At 39.5% G+C, this 19405-nt stretch overlaps 1 protein-coding gene and 1 long non-coding RNA gene across 5 annotated transcripts; both read right to left on the minus strand.

The window, feature by feature from the left end:
• Nucleotides 1-1462: 1462 nt before the first annotated feature.
• Nucleotides 1463-3595, minus strand: LOC124218833 (uncharacterized). The gene is made up of 4 exons (XR_006883189.2): nt 3367-3595; nt 2599-2715; nt 2205-2358; nt 1463-1932 (listed from the first exon to the last, which is right to left on the minus strand). It is a non-coding gene; the product is annotated as an uncharacterized lncRNA (long non-coding RNA).
• Nucleotides 3596-10606: 7011 nt separating this feature from the next.
• Nucleotides 10607-19194, minus strand: Grip91 (gamma-tubulin complex component 3). 4 transcript variants are annotated; one of them, XM_046625576.2, is made up of 11 exons: nt 19166-19194; nt 17507-17673; nt 17298-17430; nt 15723-16140; nt 14404-14906; nt 13951-14143; nt 13576-13780; nt 13132-13353; nt 12913-13044; nt 12066-12326; nt 10607-11709 (listed from the first exon to the last, which is right to left on the minus strand). In XM_046625576.2, the coding sequence occupies exons 1-11, from the start codon at nt 19173-19175 to the stop codon at nt 11533-11535; spliced, it is 2421 nt and encodes an 806-aa protein (XP_046481532.1). In that variant the 5' UTR covers nt 19176-19194; the 3' UTR covers nt 10607-11532. The 4 variants fall into 4 exon arrangements, with proteins under 4 accessions (XP_046481532.1, XP_046481533.1, XP_046481530.1 ...); XM_046625577.2 differs by lacking the exon at nt 19166-19194 and adding an exon at nt 19036-19148; XM_046625574.2 differs by lacking the exon at nt 19166-19194 and adding an exon at nt 18814-19021.
• Nucleotides 19195-19405: the final 211 nt, after the last annotated feature.

Here is a 19405-nt window from a genome sequence, read left to right on the forward strand (position 1 = left end):
CAAAGATCGCAGCGAATTGGGACCGCGCTTAATCGATTTCTCTCGCAAAATTACGTCGAAACAGTGCCACAACGAATTTATTCCAGCACTTTTCAGAATCGCAAAAATTTTCGCCAAAAATGCAAAGGGGTTAGCCTTACTTTTTCTTCATTTTCGGAGCCAAAAATTTTGGGTCTCAGTTCGATTTGTGTGACCTTTACCTGACCAATTGGACCCTCAGGAACTCAGAAAATGCAGCGAAAATAGGGTGGGACCAACAGGAGAGAAATGGCGAAGGAAAAAGCAACTGCTGAAAAATGTCGAAAACACGAGTTTTCGTTTTTGGGCTGTAACTTTTCACACAAAGATCGCAGCGAATTGAGACCGCGCTTAATCGATTTCTCTCGCAAAATTACGTCGAAACAGTGCCACAACGAATTTATTCCAGCACTTTTCAGAATCGCAAAAATTTTCGTCAAAAATGCAAAGCCTTACTTTTTCTTCATTTTCGGAGTCGAAAATTTTTGGTCTCAGATTCGATTTCTATGACCCTTACCTGACCAATTGGACCCTCAGGAACTCAGAAGATGCAGCGAAAAGAGGGTGGGACCAACAGGAGAGAAATGGCGAAGGAAAAAGCAACTGTTGAAAAATCTCGAAAACACGAGTTTTCGTTTTTGGGCTGTAACTTTTCATACAAAGATCGCAGCGAATTGGGACCGCGCTTAATCGATTTCTCTCGCAAAATTACGTCGAAACAGTGCCACAACGAATTTATTCCAGCACTTTTCAGAATCGCAAAAATTTTCGCCAAAAATGCAAAGGGGTTAGCCTTACTTTTTCTTCATTTTCGGAGCCAAAAATTTTGGGTCTCAGTTCGATTTGTGTGACCCTTACCTGACCAATTGGACCCTCAGGAACTCAGAAAATGCAGCGAAAATAAGGTGGGACCAACAGGAGAGAAATGGCGAAGGAAAAAGCAACTGCTGAAAAATGTCGAAAACACGAGTTTTCGTTTTTGGGCTGTAACTTTTCATACAAAGATCGCAGCGAATTGGGACCGCGCTTAATCAATTTCTCTCGCAAAATTACGTCGAAACAGTGCCACAACGAATTTATTCCAGCACTTTTCAGAATCGCAAAAATTTTCGTCAAAAATGCAAAGCCTTACTTTTTCTTCATTTTCGGAGTCGAAAATTTTTGGTCTTAGATTCGATTTGTACGACCCTTACCTGACCAATTGGACCCTCAGGAACTCAGAAAATGCAGCGAAAAGAGGGTGGGACCTACAGGAGAGAAATGGCGAAGGAAAAAGCAACTGCTGAAAAATGTCGAAAACACGAGTTTTCGTTTTTGGGCTGTAACTTTTCATACAAAGATCGCAGCGTATTGGGACTGCGCCTAATCGATTTCTCTCGCAAAATTACGTCGGAATAGTGCATGAAAGAATTTATTCAAATAGAATAGAGAAAATGGTAGGGTAGAGTAGGGTAGGGTAGGTTGCGGTAGATTAGGGTAGGGCAGGGGAGGGTAGGGAAGGGCCCCACCACCCCACTCGCATACTACCCCAACACCTCACCACCTCACCACCCCATCATCCCAACATCCAAACACCTCAACACCCCACTACCCTAACACCCCACTGCCCCATCACTCCAGACTACCTCACCACCTTCAATCACCTGAGACGACCTCCGTCCTTCTCGTCCTCTTCGTCCTCCTCCTCCTTTCCCTCCTCCTCTCTATCCTCAGTCTCATTCTCGACCACCTTCGTTTACCTCCTGTCACCGCCAACTACCTCCAATCACCGCCAACTACCTCCAACGACCTTCAACCAGCTTAAATCACCTTCTGCTATCTCCTACTACTGTCAACCATCTCTATCCTCCTTGTCCACCTCGTCCTTCTCGTTTTTCTCGTCCTCCCGCACCTTCTCGTCCGCCTCGTCCACTCCTTGTATTCGAGTTTGATCAGGTAGCGGAAGTAGGATATCCAAAATATTGTGTAAGAATTAATATAATTTTTACGTCGACACATTTTACCAAGAAGAATCAAAGAAAATTATGAAAAATTACAGAATTTTCATTAGCGCATTGATCGGTACTGAATTAGGGCTTGCGCGAAAAATGAATTGAAATAATTCATTGTAAACATGACAAGTTTGAAAGTTCTGAATAAAATATAATTACAATTGCTATTATACATCATAAAAATATTATACTCACTGGGAACAAATACTCGTCCTCCTTGTCCATCTTGTTCTCCTCGTCTTCCTCGTCGTCCACCTCGATCACCCGCAACCACCCCTGATCACCTCCGACCACCTCCAACCAACGCCAACCACCTCCAGCGACCACCGATAACCACCTCGGATTATACCTGGAATAGTAATAAATATTTACAATATAAGAAGACTTTAAGAATATTGTGTAAGGATTAATATAATTAATCAATTACCTAATAATATAATAAATTTTATTAGTGCATTTATAGCTACTGAATTTGTGCTTACGAGAAAAATGAATTGAAATAATTTATTGTAAACATGACAAGTTTGAAAAATTCTAGATGAAATATAATTACAATTGCCAATAAATATTATGTAAATTTTAACCTCACCGAGCACAAATCCTCGTCCTCCTCGTCCACCTTGTTCTCCTCGTCTTCCTCCTCCTCCTCCTCATCCACCTCCGACCACCGATTACCACCTCGGTACTAATAAATATACCTCGAATACTAATAAATAATTTCAATATTAGAACACATCAAAACTATTGTGTAAGGATTAATATAATTTCTTTATTGACACATTTTACCATGAAGATTATGAGAAAATTAAAAAAAATTATAGAAATTTCACTAGCGCATTGATAGCTACCGAATTTGTGTTACGCGAAACATGAATTGAAATACTTCATTGTAAACAAGACAAGTTTAAACAATTTTAGACAAAATAGAATTAAAATTGCCATTAAATACTGTTAAAATGTTATACACACCGTGCACAAATAGTAACATAGGTTTTTGTTATTGTTTTACACGAAAATAGTTGATTATAATCATCGATTTTGTACTATCAGGGTATACAAATGATTAAAAACTGAAAGCAATCAATAATTATATAGCGAAATATTTAAGTAACACCAAAAAAAGGTCAATAATAAACTCAGATAATGGAGAAAAAATATCTTTCACGTCGGTTCAAAGTGGAAACCAGGTTCTTCAAATGCTGCCATATGAAAGACCGTGAAAAGTACACATATTATTTTTGTTTTAAATCAATCAAATACGATAATTCTTAAGCGAAACGTTGATCGTCGGTTACTTTTTTTCTAATGGGAGATATCTAACGAAGCTTTTTAAAATTTTGACTGTATTTTAACTCACATTTGGACAGTACCAGAAAAATTGGCTTATCATCAATTGTCGCAAAATGGCGGAGTTATTAGCTGACCATTGAAGCGCTTTGCCATTGGAATCTCGAATTGGCAGGAAAGTCGGAGTGCGTAATTTTTAGCTAAAATGGAAACACTAAAATTACTTTGAATTGACATATATTTTCATCATCGATGAACGAAAAAACTCAGAAACAAACGTTAAGTCACATTCATTTCCGTTCAGAATTTTCTTAGTACAAATTGTTACTTTCTACGTTTGAGCTCGACGATTAATATGATATCACGGTTTTTTCGGTTATTTTGGTACGTCGATAATAAAATAGTGTACGAATCGAAAATAACTAGCTTTAAAACCCTTGCTCGCTAAAGCTCGCTCGAGGTCGGATGCCTAGTGTAACTGGTTTTTGTGCTCGTGCGCTCACTCACTACTTGACAGTGTTTTACCATATGCCATAGTTGTAGAGGAGACTGGGGCACGATGGACTTCCCAAAAAATTCTGGTATTTGCTTCACAATATACAGAATGAACAATGTCTTTGTGCATGTGACGCAAACCGAATCTGCCCGTAAGATTTTTCCTATACAATAATGTTACAAATCACGTTTACACATGCATGTAAGTATCACGTATTGTTGTTTTATGATAACAAATTTCGTCGAAAAGTACCACAGAACAATCAGCTAAGTGCTAACAGATTTGAAACACGACGCCCAGCTATTTTAGCTCTAACTGAACGAGGTTATTGTCATGTATTCCTATTTATACTATGTCAACCACTCACCAATTGCATTTTATTGATCCTGGTCGTTCGGTCTTTTTTCCGATTCAAAATGTTATCTGAAGCATGCATATTGGTTTGATAGTACAAAACATGACGTTTTCATTAATCAAACTTGTAAACTTGAAAATTAGTCCTGAAAGTCAAAAGTCACCAGGTCAAGGACCTGGACAGCCAAAACCACGGAGCGCTTGTCCTGGAGGTCGAGATCCACCAAGCAGAGGACCTCGACAGCAAAATCTACAGAAAATTAGTCCTGAAGGTCGCAAGTCATCAGGTCAAAGACGTGGACAGCCAGACCTACGGATCGCTTGTCCTGAATGTCGTGTTTCACCAGGTAGTGGATCAGGAGTGCAGGGACCACGGAGCGCAGAAACTACGCAGAGCTTGGTCAAAAGTCACCAGGTCAAGAACCTGGACAGCCAGAACTAGAGAGCGCTTATCCTGGATGTCGAGATCCACCAGGTCGAGGACCCGGAGAGCCAGAACTACGGAAAATTAGTCCGGAAGGTTAGAAGTTAATAGGTCATGGACCGGGACAGCCAAAACTACAGAGTGCTTGTCCTGGAAGTCGAGTTTCACCAGATAGCGGACCTCAAGCGCAGAAACCACGCAGCGCTTGGTCAAAAGTCACCATATCAAGAACCTGGACAGCCAGAACTACGGAACGCTTTTCCTGGATGTCAAGATCCACCAGGTGGAGAAACTGAACAGTCAGAACTACCGAAAATTAGTTCTGACGCTCAAAAGTCACCAGGTCAGGGACCTGGACAGCCAGAACTACGGAGCGCCTGTCCTGGAAGTCGAGTTTTACCAGGTAGCTCACCTGGAGCGTAGGAACCACGGAGCGCTTGTCCTGGAAGTCGAGTTTCACCAGGTAGCTTACCTGGAGCGTAGGAACCACGGAGCGCTTGTCCTGGATGTCAAGATCCACCAGGTGCCGAACTTGAACAGCCAGAACTACCAAAAATTAGATCTGAAGGTCAAAAGTCACCAGGTCAACGACGTGGACAGCCAGAACTACAAAGCGCTTGTCGTGGAAGTCACGTTCCACCAGTTAGCTTACCTGGAGCGTAGGAACCACGGAGCGCTTGTCCTGAAAGTCGAGTTTTACCAGGTACGTACCTGGAGCGCAGGAACCACGGAGCGCTTGTCCTGGATGTCAAGATCCTTCAGGTGGAGGACTTGAATAGCCAGAACTACCGAAAATTAGTTCTGAAGGTCAAAAGTCACAAGGTCAAGGACTTGGACAACCTGAACTACGGAGCGCTTGTCCTGGAAGTCGCGTTTCACCAGGTAGTGGATCTTGAGCGCAGAAACCACGCAGCTCTTGTCCTGGAAGTCAAGTTTCACCAGGTAGTGGATCTTGAGCGCAGAAACTACGGAACGCTTGTCCTGGAAGTCGAGTTTCACCAGGTAGTGGATATAGAGCGCAAGTACCATGGAGTGCTTATCCTGGAAGTCGAGTTTTACCGGGTAGCGTACCTTGAGCGCAGAAACTACGGAGCGCTTGTCCTGGAAATCAAGTTTACCAGGTAGCGGACCTGGAGTGTAGAAACTACGGAGCGCTTGTCCTGGAACTCAAGTTTCACCAGGAAGCGGACCCGGAGTACAGGAACCACGGAGGTAGAGAACCCGTACCGCTCGAAATCTGCGGAGCGCGATTCTCTTACGTCCTCTCAACTGCGCGGTTGTTTCCAGACTGAGGAATTCGGCTAGCCGATTTTAGATTGATGACGTCAAGAGAAAAAAAAAATTGGGTGACGTCACTTTCTGAACATCCAAACATCCAAACTTTGGTTTCGAACTTCAATACTATGTATGATGATGTATGATGTGATGTATGATGATGTATGATAATGTATGATGTATGATGTATGATGTATGATGATATGATATAAGGTATAATGCTTTTAGTTTTCACATTTCATACAAGAAATACGCACTTTATCTTTGCAGCCGATTCCAGGTTCAAGCAGCCAGGCGCTTCGATAGTCAGCCGTTGACTCAAGATATATTCTTCGGTTAACGGGTCAGCTGATAACGCTGCTGTTCTGCGACAGTTGTATGATAAAAAATTTTTCCTCGTATATTTAGCTTGGAATCACTACACTGCGTTAAATACTGTCTTATATACGGAGCATCCATTTCTTCTCGATCAAAATCAGCGCATCCGTGATGTATTATAGTTACTCTGAATTTGTTCTCATCCGAACACTTATCGAAAAACAATTCAGCTTCTCTACCCAACGTAGATACTTCACTTGCGACCAGCTGAAACAGCGCTTCAATCCTATGCCTACGAAAATTCAAGATCGAGAGAACAAATGAAAAGTTGTCGGAATAATTATGAATAATAATGTTACGGAATACATCGAGCGCGTGTCGAATAGAATCCTATTTCGAATGGAATAGTTGTTCTATTTTCATATTATAGCCGTATTATTGTAGATAATCTAGTTTTTCTCCTGGAAAATTATAAAATTTATAGTATGCATCACGTATTAATCGTAAATGAATCATATAGGTATAGTAATATCGTACATGGACCACATTTACTTTTTGGTCGCTGCATCATTATTACATCTGATCTATTATTATTTCTAATCTATGTACACATTCTTCTCTCGGGAACCTATACTCTAATTAAATCACTGTTTTGCTGCGAATTTTGGAAGAAATTTATTGTCATTATTAATTTCTTGTATCGCCGACAATTCGGTAAGTACACACAGGCTAAGTAGTGGCTTGGGCTCACCATTGCGAAGACTGTGTTATTCGGAAGGTGAATGCAGCCAGCATCGTGTCGAAATCGGTAACTCTCTGATGTTCTGCAATAAGCTCTCAACTCTACCGTTGGGACATCTCAGGGGGCGCAAGCGCACAACGATTTTCGATTGTCACACCAAAGCCCATTAGGGCAACAGTCTTTATATTCTTCAGTCAAGCGTAGAACCAACGGCACAGAAATTACAGAGGAAACCTCTTTCGTTTTTTGGCTGTAACTCTTGATCGGTTCCTCGCAGAGTATCCCGACTGCGCGCAATCGATTCCTTTCGCAAAATTAAAACGATATAGTACATCGAAGAATTCGATCCAGCATTATTCAAAATCGTAAAAATTTTTAGAAAAAATCCAGACGGGTGAGATGTACTTTTTTTTTATCCAAATTTTTTTTTCCGTTACCGATTTGTATGGCCCTTTTCCAGACTATTCAGACCCGCAATGAAGTAAAAAAGGAACTGAGAGAAGCGTAGGGCCAAGCACTGAAAAAATAGGAAGAAAATATGAAAAGAAATTCGATTATTTGTTCATTTTAATTCAAGTTGTATAAAATAGTAACAATACAACATCGTACACAGTGAATCGTATCTGGCAGAGGTGCGTCGGGCTTGTACGCGAACCGCAACTGTAACCATACTTAGGTACAAACTACGACTGTTACTATCTGATACAATATTTTTCATACTGTGCCTAAGATAGTGTAATTACGCTCCGTTTTTTTCTCATAGTAGTCTGATTTCTTGAGTAGTTTTCAATCATATTTTAGCATTTTATGATTCACTTTTATACTATTTGACAACTGGTCAAATTGCTATAAACTGACACTCGAACACTTGTACTAGAATTAAGGCATATCGAATAAACTGGAAATGTGTAGCTATGAATTTTTAATTTTTTTCCCCACCTATTTGAAATCCAATACCCAGATTCGACGTATTTCGAATGTAACTTTTGAGCCGTTGATCGCAGCCTATTGTGACTGCGCCCAGTCGATTCCTCTTGCGAAATCACGTCGATATAGCACACCAAACAATTTATTCCAGCACTTTTCAAAATGGCCAAAATTTTCGCCAAAAATACAAAGGGGTTAGCCTTACTATTTTATTGCGCAAAAAATTTTTCGTTTCAGATACGATTTGTATGACCCTTACCTGACTAATCGGACCCGCAGAAACTTAGAAAATGCATTGAAAAGAGCGTGGGACCAACAGCAGAAAATTTACGAAGGAAATCTTTCGTTTCTTGACTGTAACTCTTGCACCGTTGATCGCAAAGTATTCCATAGAGCTTATTTACAAGCCTCATAAGTAGATGTTCACTTGTTCTAGATATATGAAAACAATCCAACCCATAAATCCCACTATTCCAAAACCATAATACATGTAATGCATTGAAATGAATTAACTATTCATAATTTCACGATCATTGTTTATTGTTTAGGAGAAAGGCCCTGAACACACTGCAATATTTTCGGTATGGCCTATGCGGTTAGGCTAGATTTACATGGGCGTTAAATTGACGTACAGCGTCACGTTGTGGACGGCAAAAAGACGCTCATGATAATGCATCCTCTAGCATTCTTCTTCTCGCTAAAATAGATATGACGTATTTTCATATGAGTTTATAGACGACCGTGTCCGTTTTACGTGGCGTTCAACGAGTGGTTAATACACTTGTAAACACGTCACATACATACAAAATTTTTGTAATTGTGCTTTATAAGACGAATTTCATAATATACTAACACCAAGCACACGAAAACAAAACAAATTCTAACTTACAGGTGATGAGAGAAATTAAAGACAATGTAGTCAGGGCGGCTAGGTGGTCTAGTGGAGTAAGGCTCCGGCACCGATCTTTAGACACCAGATTCGATTCCTCCGTCGTTAATTTTTCAAATCACCAAAAATTTTCGAATTTGCATCCTCGCTCATGATAATGGATACCGTCGCAACGGCAAAATGCCGCGAGTTACGCAGTTGAGCCAGTGGTTCTTAGTTGCGTTTTTGTCCTAAGAATTGACAACTCTAGGATTGCTAATTTAGTGTGAACACACGGAGAAAACGAAGAATCGAGAAGGAAATTGAATGAAACGGTAGCAGTTTTTCGAGGTAAGAAAATAATCTGATTCATTCTTATCAACCTACAATTGGGCACTCGTGCATAATTAAGATATCTTCTTATACGTTTATTACCGCATAGTTCATACTGAAAATATTGCGGCGTATGCAGGTCCTTGCTTCTGAACAATAAACAATAACAAAAAAGATATCAGTACTTGATTGATTTCAATGCATTATATTGAAACGTGCGCGGTTTTCTTGAGGAGTCTACCTATAAGAAAACTTCGTTATTGTGAAGTTCTTTTCCCTTAACCCCTGAATTTATTTATTTAGGTAAATATGGATAATATAAAGGACCCCCTCTGATGGGCAAAAGGAAAGGTCGGTCTTTCCGACCCAAAATCACCCTGAATCAATTAGCTATACGGACTTAGGTGATACCAAAGCCGCCTTGGTTTATGAACAAGCACCTTCTTCTTATGCTCCCTTGCGTAAGACAAGAGGTGTGTCGCTTTTGCTACCGATCAGAGACAAGAGAGTGAGGTGTATGTCACCCGTTTGGACACACGGGTTTCCCGGTGCTCCCTTCTGACTGCGAACTCGGAGTTAACAGAGTCGGTTTTAATTGAAAACTATTACAGGGCTGCGCTGAGCGCTCAAACAGTCTAAATTCTACAAACTAACTGGGAAAATTAATATAAAATAAAATAATATTGCGAGAATTTCTAGGTTTTTCTTCTGGTTACTTTCACGGCTCAAATTTTCTATTCGAAGCTCTTATGAAATAATTCCTATCGCTCTAGACATCCCGTGCTATCGTGGAGTCTACTTAACTCGTATGTCTCTAAGTCGGATCTAAGCGCTTTGCTTGAAGTTCCGTGTCACAACTTACTGAAGCTATCTTCGATAGTGGCCTCCATACAAGGAACACTTCGCTACCAAACCTGGGTGAGTCAGTTCAGCGCTATGCCGGTCAACTGCTCTTTTACAAAATCTACCTCTGAACAGTGAGTCAGTTCGGCGCTGTGCCAGTCAACTGCTGACGATGCTCTCCGCGGTTCTCGTATTTATACTCATCCCGATTTCCCATCCCACTACGTCGTCATCGGCTCCTCCTTATTCATGACCTTTGCGGAGGATCTTCAAGTCAGTGTTGTCAACGAGGTGTCCGTCACCGTCTATTGTTGTTGTGATTTTTTGTACGTATGGACATTGCTGATGTCGATGGTGACCGCGATTGGCTGTCCGTTACAATGTATTACAGTTCTAGAATAATGCCTATTAGAGTATTTTAATTTTTTGTAATAAATAAATATTAATATCTTGAACAGCTGCTTCATCTCGCTAATTCATTTTCTCCATTTTTTCACACTTTCAATCAATATTCCTAGATTTCTAAATTCTTCGATTAAAAATTTAATCGAGACTGACAGAACCACGCGAGTTTCGACATGCGGCATTTTGCCGATGCGTCGGTACCCATTTCCATGACCATTTTTTTGCTCGCGCAAACGCGTCAATTTTCCGTCGCATCAATTTGATGGCCGTGAAAATCCAGCCTCAGAGTTAGCTATATCAAGGGAAAAAAATTTCACTGCTAGCAAACTTTTAACATTATTACTTCGTTTGTTGTCGAGATTGAAATTAATCATTTCAATCCCTTTATCATACAATTCCATTTAGTTATACATCTATTATTATATTTTTATTTAGCATCAATGTATTTTGTGCAAGCAATATACAAAGGTGTGAATCTTTCGCGCAGAGTACATCACAACACTGGTCAAATTCGTCGATGTATTACCCGAGACAACAAGGAATGATTCCCCGTTTTCTACGCCGCTTAACCGCGTCATTCAGTCGTCCAAAATCTGCATCCTTATCCCTCGGACAAAATTCTGACCAATCAGAACTGCTCTCATCGCTGAATGAGCTTTCGAAACACGGCCGCGTTTTTTCGTCGTCAAAGTCCTTCGACGAATTTCTCGAAATGTCATCGATCCCAAAATGATCGTGATAGACTCGGACCTCGCTCTTGGAATTTGAGTGATCAAAAAACTGCAATTCCGTCTCTTCGCCGCTCGGAGGATCTCCGGATTTATTCTCTGTGGTTTTTCTCGCGTATTCGAAAGGCAGAAATGCGATATTGACTGGAGGATACAGAGAGAAGTCTTTCATCTCCCGGAAATCGTTGTTCAGCACGGAGGCCAATATCGGTGTGACCGGGGTTTCCGGTTCATCGGGAATAATCCTGACCAACTCGGTCTCGGCGTGTCGGATAATTTCGGCTTCAAGAAACCGTTTGAAACTCCGTTTGCTCTCTTCGACATTTTTTAAATTTATCCTATCGAGTTTTTTCCGTAATTTCAAACAGTCTTCGAAATTCGTTACTATTTTTGCACTTCTTGAATCATCGTGTACTTCTGGCTTTTCGCCGATTGACGATACCGATGAAACATCTTCACCGCAGCGATTTTTCGATGAATCTTTAGACACTGGTTCGGTCGAATTTCCATTCTCACAAGGGTGTCACTTGCAGACTGGAAACGACTGCTCGCTTTGTCTACGGTGCTGGTACGTCAAAGGCGCCACCAATCGACTGTCTCGGCTCTTGTAGTATTCGTTGAAATCAAGCCGAACGCTGAGAAGCTGAAGTGAAACGTCTTCAGCAGATGCGAGCATCAGGAGAAACTTTTTCACACGATCCTAAGAGAAACGAAAATGAAATCAGACGATTTCCGATTAGAGAATGATGGAAATTAGGGGCGTGCGAATCGAATAGTGGCAATTGAGTGTTCAAATTTTTTTATTAAATCGATTCAAGTTCGAGTAAACAAGATTTTTTGAATTATTCAATCGGATTGGCGATCTTCGATTTTTTTTTTCACACATCTGTGACAAAATATCCGAATAATTTCATTAGTACGAACTATTCAGTTACCACAATAATTGGAAGTGTGCGAATCGATTTTCCGATATAATTTCACTATTCGATTCGATTCGATTTGACGACAATTCGTACACTTCTGCGAAAATTAATTAACTAAAATTGGATTACATACTTGATAAGTTCTCGAGAGGAATTTCAGATGCAAAGAGAGTGTGGCTAGATATTTGGTGAAAATATTTGTACGTTTAGCGTCCTTCGCGTCTCCGCTTGTTGTCCTCCCCCACTTTTTACTTGAATCACATTTGTTCTCAATTTTATTTTCTGCTTTTGTTCGGTCCTCGTACTCCTGCATCGCTCTTTCTAGAAATGTTTCCTCCAACCCCTGGAGCTCCAGGATCGGACCGTAAACAGATCTCAAATGATTCATGAGCTCCTGAAAGAAACAAATAATTTTCTCAGTATTTTAAGGAGACACGAAACTCGTTGTTTTGCGATTTTACAGATGTTTCATCCTCGTGTGATCCAAATTCACTGAGAATCGGCTTTTGGAATTGTTTACATAGTGAGAAACTCTATTTCACAACGAAATATTTCATCGCAAATCTATTTCAATGATTGAATCTTTGTTTCCTGATATTTTCGTAGACGTTCATGTGGGGAATTAATTCTATAGTTTGGATTCCGGCGATAAGAGTCAATCAATTCATATCAAATTTCGCAGAAAAAACTAAAATCGCTTCAAGATGCATCCTAAAATTTTTCGGAACACTCCAATATTTTATCGCGAAACTGCGATGGCCTAAACTTTCAAAATAATTCATAAATCATAAAATTCAAGATGAATCTTCACAGAATCAGCCACATCACTTGATCGCGTCAATTTATAATTTCCAGGACTTTGTCTGTAATTTTTAATCCGTGAGATACTGCAAGGCGAAATATTTTAGCCATTGACGACGAAAAATCGCGCATAAAAAATTGCTGCTCTCTACATTCTGAAAAATCCAGTGCGCTTTCACCTGCGAATTTTCGTCGAGCAGAGTGCCGCGTCTGACAGACTCAACGAAGTTGTTATGCGCAGATATAATGTCATCAAGAGAAGTTGCTTGGCCTAATTGTCGGGCGAAAACATCCCAGGAGCACTCTATCACCTGAAAGAAGGGTCAAATCGCTTTAAATGACTTGATTCTGTTGATTTAAGCGCTGATTCCGATCCAGGTTGAGGAACAATTGCTCACCTCGAATAAAAAATAATACTGCATTTGATGGACGAGATGAACCATGCTGCTCGTTATCAAGTGAATGTGATTCTGTATCGGCAATACTTCCGGCATTTTTCTAAATATCTTCGCTGACGTCGTCTGCCGTTTCCATATACCAGACAAAATCGATTCCATCCTCTTCGCTCGCCAAAGAGAGAAGAAGACAGTCTGATAAGTTTGGCGACAAGGCTCCAGAATCTGTAATGCGTCAATATTGTGTACAGAAATGGTGGATTTTCGGATTTCTTTAATACTCTTGCGAAACAAAATCGTTTCTATTGATGAAAAATAGAATAAACATGCGAGATGATTCGGCAGATATAGCAGTCGGTGTGCAAAATTATTTCAGAATCTCGTTTTTGAATGGTTATGGATCAAAAGTTACGCTGCGCATTCGTGGAGAATCGAAAATTCTCTTACCGTTCCAATCGGTCCGTCGACGTTGTAGTCAAGTATAAAAACGTCCCATCCAGTCTCGTTTTCGGACGGAGCAAGCGAGCGGACATACAAACGTCTCTGTACATCGAGATCGTCAAATTTCGCACTCGTAGCTCTGATCGCCGTTTCAAGGATGGGAAACAAGTTGTGAGTGTTCAACGAATTTGCCGGCTTCGCCAATTCCGGTCTGAAATGCAATTACCAAGTTTTCAATCGCGGAATTTCGTGGACATTCCGGTTAAACTAAATTTAGCAATTTTCGACGCACCAATGAGTCGTTCAAATCAATAAAAGGAACAAAAGGATTCGAACACAGAGTAAGAAACACTGCGAGAAACCTTAAATACATTCACTTACTCGAGGAGATGCATCAGGTGTTGAATAAAATGACCTTGTCCGAGCAAAAGGTAGCCTTTTATGCCCTGGAGGTGTTCCATGAGGTTGTATTGTTTGGTCAAAATTTCGACGACCCTCGTTGAAGTTTCTTTGAATGCAGTTTCCATCATAGTTTGAAGAGGACCGTCTGGATCGATATCGAACAGAGCTTCAACTGAAAGAATGTCGATTTGTAAGATGCGGCAATGAATTTTTGGGTACAAAAAAGCATCGAGAATTAATTATTCAGGTCTCAAATTGAGGTAAACAATTTTTAGAGTCTGAAAATCATTACAGATCTTAAATAATCGATTAATTACGGAAAATAAGAAATGAATAGAAATTACACACTGCAAGTTAAAATAAATTTCAACTAAAAGAATTTTGTCCAGTTCATTGAAAGAAAAATTTGAGTTGCTGGAACAGATTTTGTACCGTTTGAATCTTCCGCGTTTTGTTGAAAGGATTCCCTGTGTCTCTCCTGAAGGGGCGCGGAGTCCTTGCAAATCTCTCTCAGGAAATTGATACTCTTGCCTGTACCAAGAATCTTCCTAGCCTGAGCCTTGCTGATGAAAGTCGGAACCATGGAGTCCCTGACCTGATACTTTTCGTGCCACATTCTGTCGCCGGCGACGTCTGACCGTGCTTCGATAAAAAACTCGTTTCTAGAATCGTCCAATTCTCCCTCGGCGATCCATCGCACCAGCATCGTGTGTAGAGGGTCGCAAACTTTCTCCAGGATTCTTTTTACCAGCTGTTTTACGCCCGCGTCGCCGTGGTGGCTAAATCCGTAAACCGCAGATGCCAGGGCTCCGCCTTTCTGGCCTTCACAGGCTTTTACGATACTTGCGAGCCACTTCAGCGATTCCAATGGCTGATAAGCCCAGAGATGGAGATGCGAAAGTGTTACGCTGTCCATTCCCAGCGGACTTTGAGATCTGAAGAGACAAGGAATTTAATTTTGTAATGAGAGGTTGGGAATTAGGGCTGAATTTAAGTAGGAGTGGACGGCTGAGGAGACTGAGGAGGTGAATTTGGAGAATTTATATTGATTTGTGATCTTGATACGTGCATATTTTTTCTGTTAAAACCAATAAACAGGAAACATCGCTACTGTCCATACAATGTTAACCGTCTTGTTTAGTGACAGGTTTTGCAATGGCAATAATATCTTTATAACAGCTAGATCAATTTTGAAGACAGTAATGCTTGGATAGTTTATCCGCGTTTCCAGAACCAGACTTTTTTTTTATTGTCATATTTTTTTGCCAACGAAATAGAATAGTAGTCAGTTTTGGAACAGAAATCGAATTCCCACTTTAAATGGTCGACGTTTTATTAAGGCAAGGTAAAAACTAAAAATCGGACAACTATCACAGAATACTGTCACCGAATTTAGAGTGAATCCGTTAAGCCATTTTTAAAATATCACTGGCACTGCAAAACATTTTACTACTCAAAATGGCTGAAGTTTTATTATCCATACCAATGTTCCCTTATTAATTGATTCTCATGAAAAAAATAAAACAAAAATCGAATCGAATAAAACAAACCCAATTATAATTGAATAATTGGATGTAGAGATATAAATTCCCGAAGTTGATCGATTTTCTGCTCTAAAGAGTGATACCAGTATTGGAAAAAAAGTCAAATAAGTCATTGAAAACTTGAGATTCGTGGAATAATCGGTTGAAGAAGAAGGTAGTACGAAACTTTCTTTAAAATAAATCTGAGAAAAGAGAATAAACTCTGACCTGTTCACCTCCTCCTGCATGATAGCAATAAATCTATAATATTCCGAGAGTTCCTGATGCAGGGCAGCAACAAAGCTGTCTGCGACTCGTCCAGAGCATGCAGCAGACATCCTTTCCAGCCCGCGGCTGACAATGTTGTGAAGATAGCCAAGCGCGCTGAGCCTCAAGACACCCTGTCTGTGCGTTCTGTTTAATTTTGCTTTCGGGTCTATTTGGAATCCATAGCTCGAATCGAGCTTCAAAACCTTTCCCTCTATTCCCTGGAATGAGTAAATAAGATCCTGGACCAGCAGATCTTCGGACACTGACTCCTCGTTGAATATTCTCGCGGGATGTAGAGATGGGCCGCGAACTATCGTCTCTGTGTAACTCAATGGAAGCATCTGTCCCTGAGAGCACGAGACCTGTGAGGTCTGACCTAATTCAAAACAGATAATATGCAATAAGCAGGGATAAATTTTCAGGAAGCCTTTACGTGACTCAGAAACAATTAATGAAAGAATTGATACTATTTTATGATATGGAAGACGAAAATAAGCTAATAAGAAACTCGAATCTGTAAAAAAAACAATGTATAAGACTAAACAAAGACAATGCGATTGAATGATTGTATTATGTTTGTTTATTCTGATTAATCGATTAATTAGTCTTTCCAATTCATTGTTTTTCAGTGAATCGAATAATCGGCCCGGTTTATTAATCATATTTCCGATTAATTGGTGTTTCCAACTCCATTTTGTCAGTTAATCGAGTTAATAATCCTTTTAATTAACTGCTTCTTTGATTAATTAATTAACCGGCATTTTCAATTATTCACTTTTTCAATGAATCGATTATTCGGCACTTTATTCTTCGTACGCTTGATTAATCGTTTTTGCGAGTAATTAATGATTAGATCTTGACAAATATTTATTTTTTCGGCTAATGGTTTGTTTGGCATTATCATTTAATCGTTTTTCCAGTCATTCGACTCTTTCAATTAATTGCTTTCATAATTAATCAATGAAATGCACAGCCCTAAACAAAGCATTAATTACAGTAGAAACTCTATTATCCAAACCATGATCACCTTAACTAAACCATCTATTGTCCAAATCTCAAGTCAAATTGGCATGGAATATATATACATATATCGTAACATATATGTGCATTACATATTTATTGAATATTTTCTAGAGCTGATCATCGTGTCACTTAACATTACTGTTCAACTTTCCAAATTTTTGATTATCGGAACCAGGCCTGGTCCAAATTGGTTCGAATAATCGATGTTTTACTGTATAGACGTTTTTCTTTCAGGTTTGGTATCTTTAAGAAAAAATTTTCCTTTTTTTTTGACAAGTTCAGAGTCATTTTTCCCATACTATTCTTAATTGAAAATTCGTAACGAAGTTAGAAAGCAACTGAATTTCTTTTTTTTACAATATCATCAATTAGAAGTGGCTTGTTAATGCGTCCGGCATCAAATGCATGTTGTCACAAATGCATTATTTGCTGTGTTAATCAGTTTCATTTATGAAATAGCACAAAACAAAAATTCAGAAACTGGTACAAATTCTGAGTTTCTTTACGCACGGCTGGTAGATGCGACAGGTGATGTCAGACCAAGCCTCATATCGGGGAACGAAAAATGCCTGTCCTTAGTCTGATCAGCGGTTTGTCCCATGTAAAGCAGAAAAGTCAGGATGCTGAGCCTGTTCTTTAGTGGCTGAAAAAATAAGGTTATAAAATCAAGAATTTAGTTGATATGAAAGCAAAATAAACTACAAACAAATCAAACGCACCCCGTCCTTAAGGTCGTTGTGGAGTTTGTCGAACCGAACGGCATCGCGAACTTCAAGTTTTCCCTTGATCTGTACGGCAACATTCATTTCATCTTCTCGGAGTGTTTCGGCACCTGGAGACGAAGAGAGGAGTCCCAATGCGAAACGCACAAAGCGTCTTATAGCCTCTGCAAGTATTTAAACATGCAATTTTTAGTCTAAATTGATTGATGACGCTCTCCTCCTTTCACCTCTGATATATGGATCCTTAACAGGCATGTTTTAATTTAACAATAGGATTGTAAATGATCCGAAAATGTTGTGATCCTGCATAGAGGTAAGAATAATAATATCTCAATTTTTCCTTATATCAAAAAACGTTCAAGTCCCCGCCGAAGTGCTTGCTTTCTGCATTTGTTTTCTGCGATGCCATGGCAACAGCAGGAAAGAAAGATGCATCTGCATGCGAAAAATTTGGGATAGCTGAAAACTACGCGGCTGTAAATTGATTGACAGTAATTTCTGATTATTATCATCCTTGAAAAATAAATTACGGTAATTAAAATATTGGTATCAACAAAAACCATCAAAGGAAAAATAAATATAATATAAGAAAGTAGGAATTAAGGTTTTTTTAACTTCTCGACACAATAAATAACAAGCTACACAAATTAAATATCCAATCGAGATAATAATGGTAGGTGAACTTTATTTTCAATTGTGTAGTGAAAAGATTTTATGCTGAAAATAGGAGCAGAGTATTTCGGCACATTGAGCATAGGTTTTTTAAACGTTTATATGGTTTTTGAATCGATAGTCATTTTCATTCCAACAAACTTATTGCTGATCTTGTTCGTCAGATTGTAAAAGCTATGCGAAATCAAATCTTTGGTAGATACTTTGTAGGAATTAAAAATTGAAAACCTTCTTTGCTTCGTTTGTTATTTCATTTATTTAAATAACATTTAGAGTTAAAAATAATTCTAGGGATGAAACCTAATCTATGACTGTTTCTGATTGTAAATATAATTTTAGTAGAGTTAAAATATAGCAATTAATGTCCAAAAATTATCACAAATGACTGTAAATGATGAAATGAGATGTAAAAAAATTCCAATCGTCAATGTTTCAAGGTTTTATGAGGTCGAATAACGTGTACAACCAAATCTGGAGATTCTAACAAAGCTGAAATACATATTCAACGGGATTGAACACTTGCATAACATGTCATTGTGCTTAAACACAGACGTAATAAACTCGTAAAAACGATTGTGGCGAGCGGTTAGCCCGGCCTTAAACCAACCTAAGCTAATTTAACGTAACCTAACCTGGTTTCTGATCTCCCCAAAGAGAAACGACAAGTTTTTGGATGAGATCACTGATCGTCTCAACGTCAGGAACGCTCATTTTTATACTCTGTAGTGCAACTGATGCACTTCTACCAGGCTACGGCTGTTATTAAGTTTCTAATAATCATGCACATTTGTTTCCCAGAGAGTGACCATAGAGTGAGTGACACACGGGTGACAGGTAAGCAATTAACTGTTTACAGGCGAGAAGCTAGCTTTTGGGCAATGTTGCCAACTTCGATTAGTTAACGCTGCAAATCGATGGCTAATAATCGATGTTTTCAGTATTTATCGTGGTAATTACAGAGAGAAACCTGTAATTATACCATACCGCTAGCCATTACGTAAGCATTACGTAAGCTAGACACGGAATACTACTGGGAGGCCTACCAAGGCCGTGTTCGTAAATTGACTGCCAGTACTAAAAATTCCCTAGGACAGAGACAGAGCCGTCCATGAACTCGGCAGCACAAAAGAGATAAAAGATTGCTAACAGTACTGTCAGTCAATTTTCGAACACGGCCTAAATCTAGTCAAAGTCATGAACTTTCCCTTTAGAAATGTCGAATTA

The sequence above is a fragment of the Neodiprion pinetum genome, chromosome 5 (genome assembly GCF_021155775.2).
Source record: "Neodiprion pinetum isolate iyNeoPine1 chromosome 5, iyNeoPine1.2, whole genome shotgun sequence".
Lineage (NCBI taxonomy): Eukaryota > Metazoa > Arthropoda > Insecta > Hymenoptera > Diprionidae > Neodiprion > Neodiprion pinetum.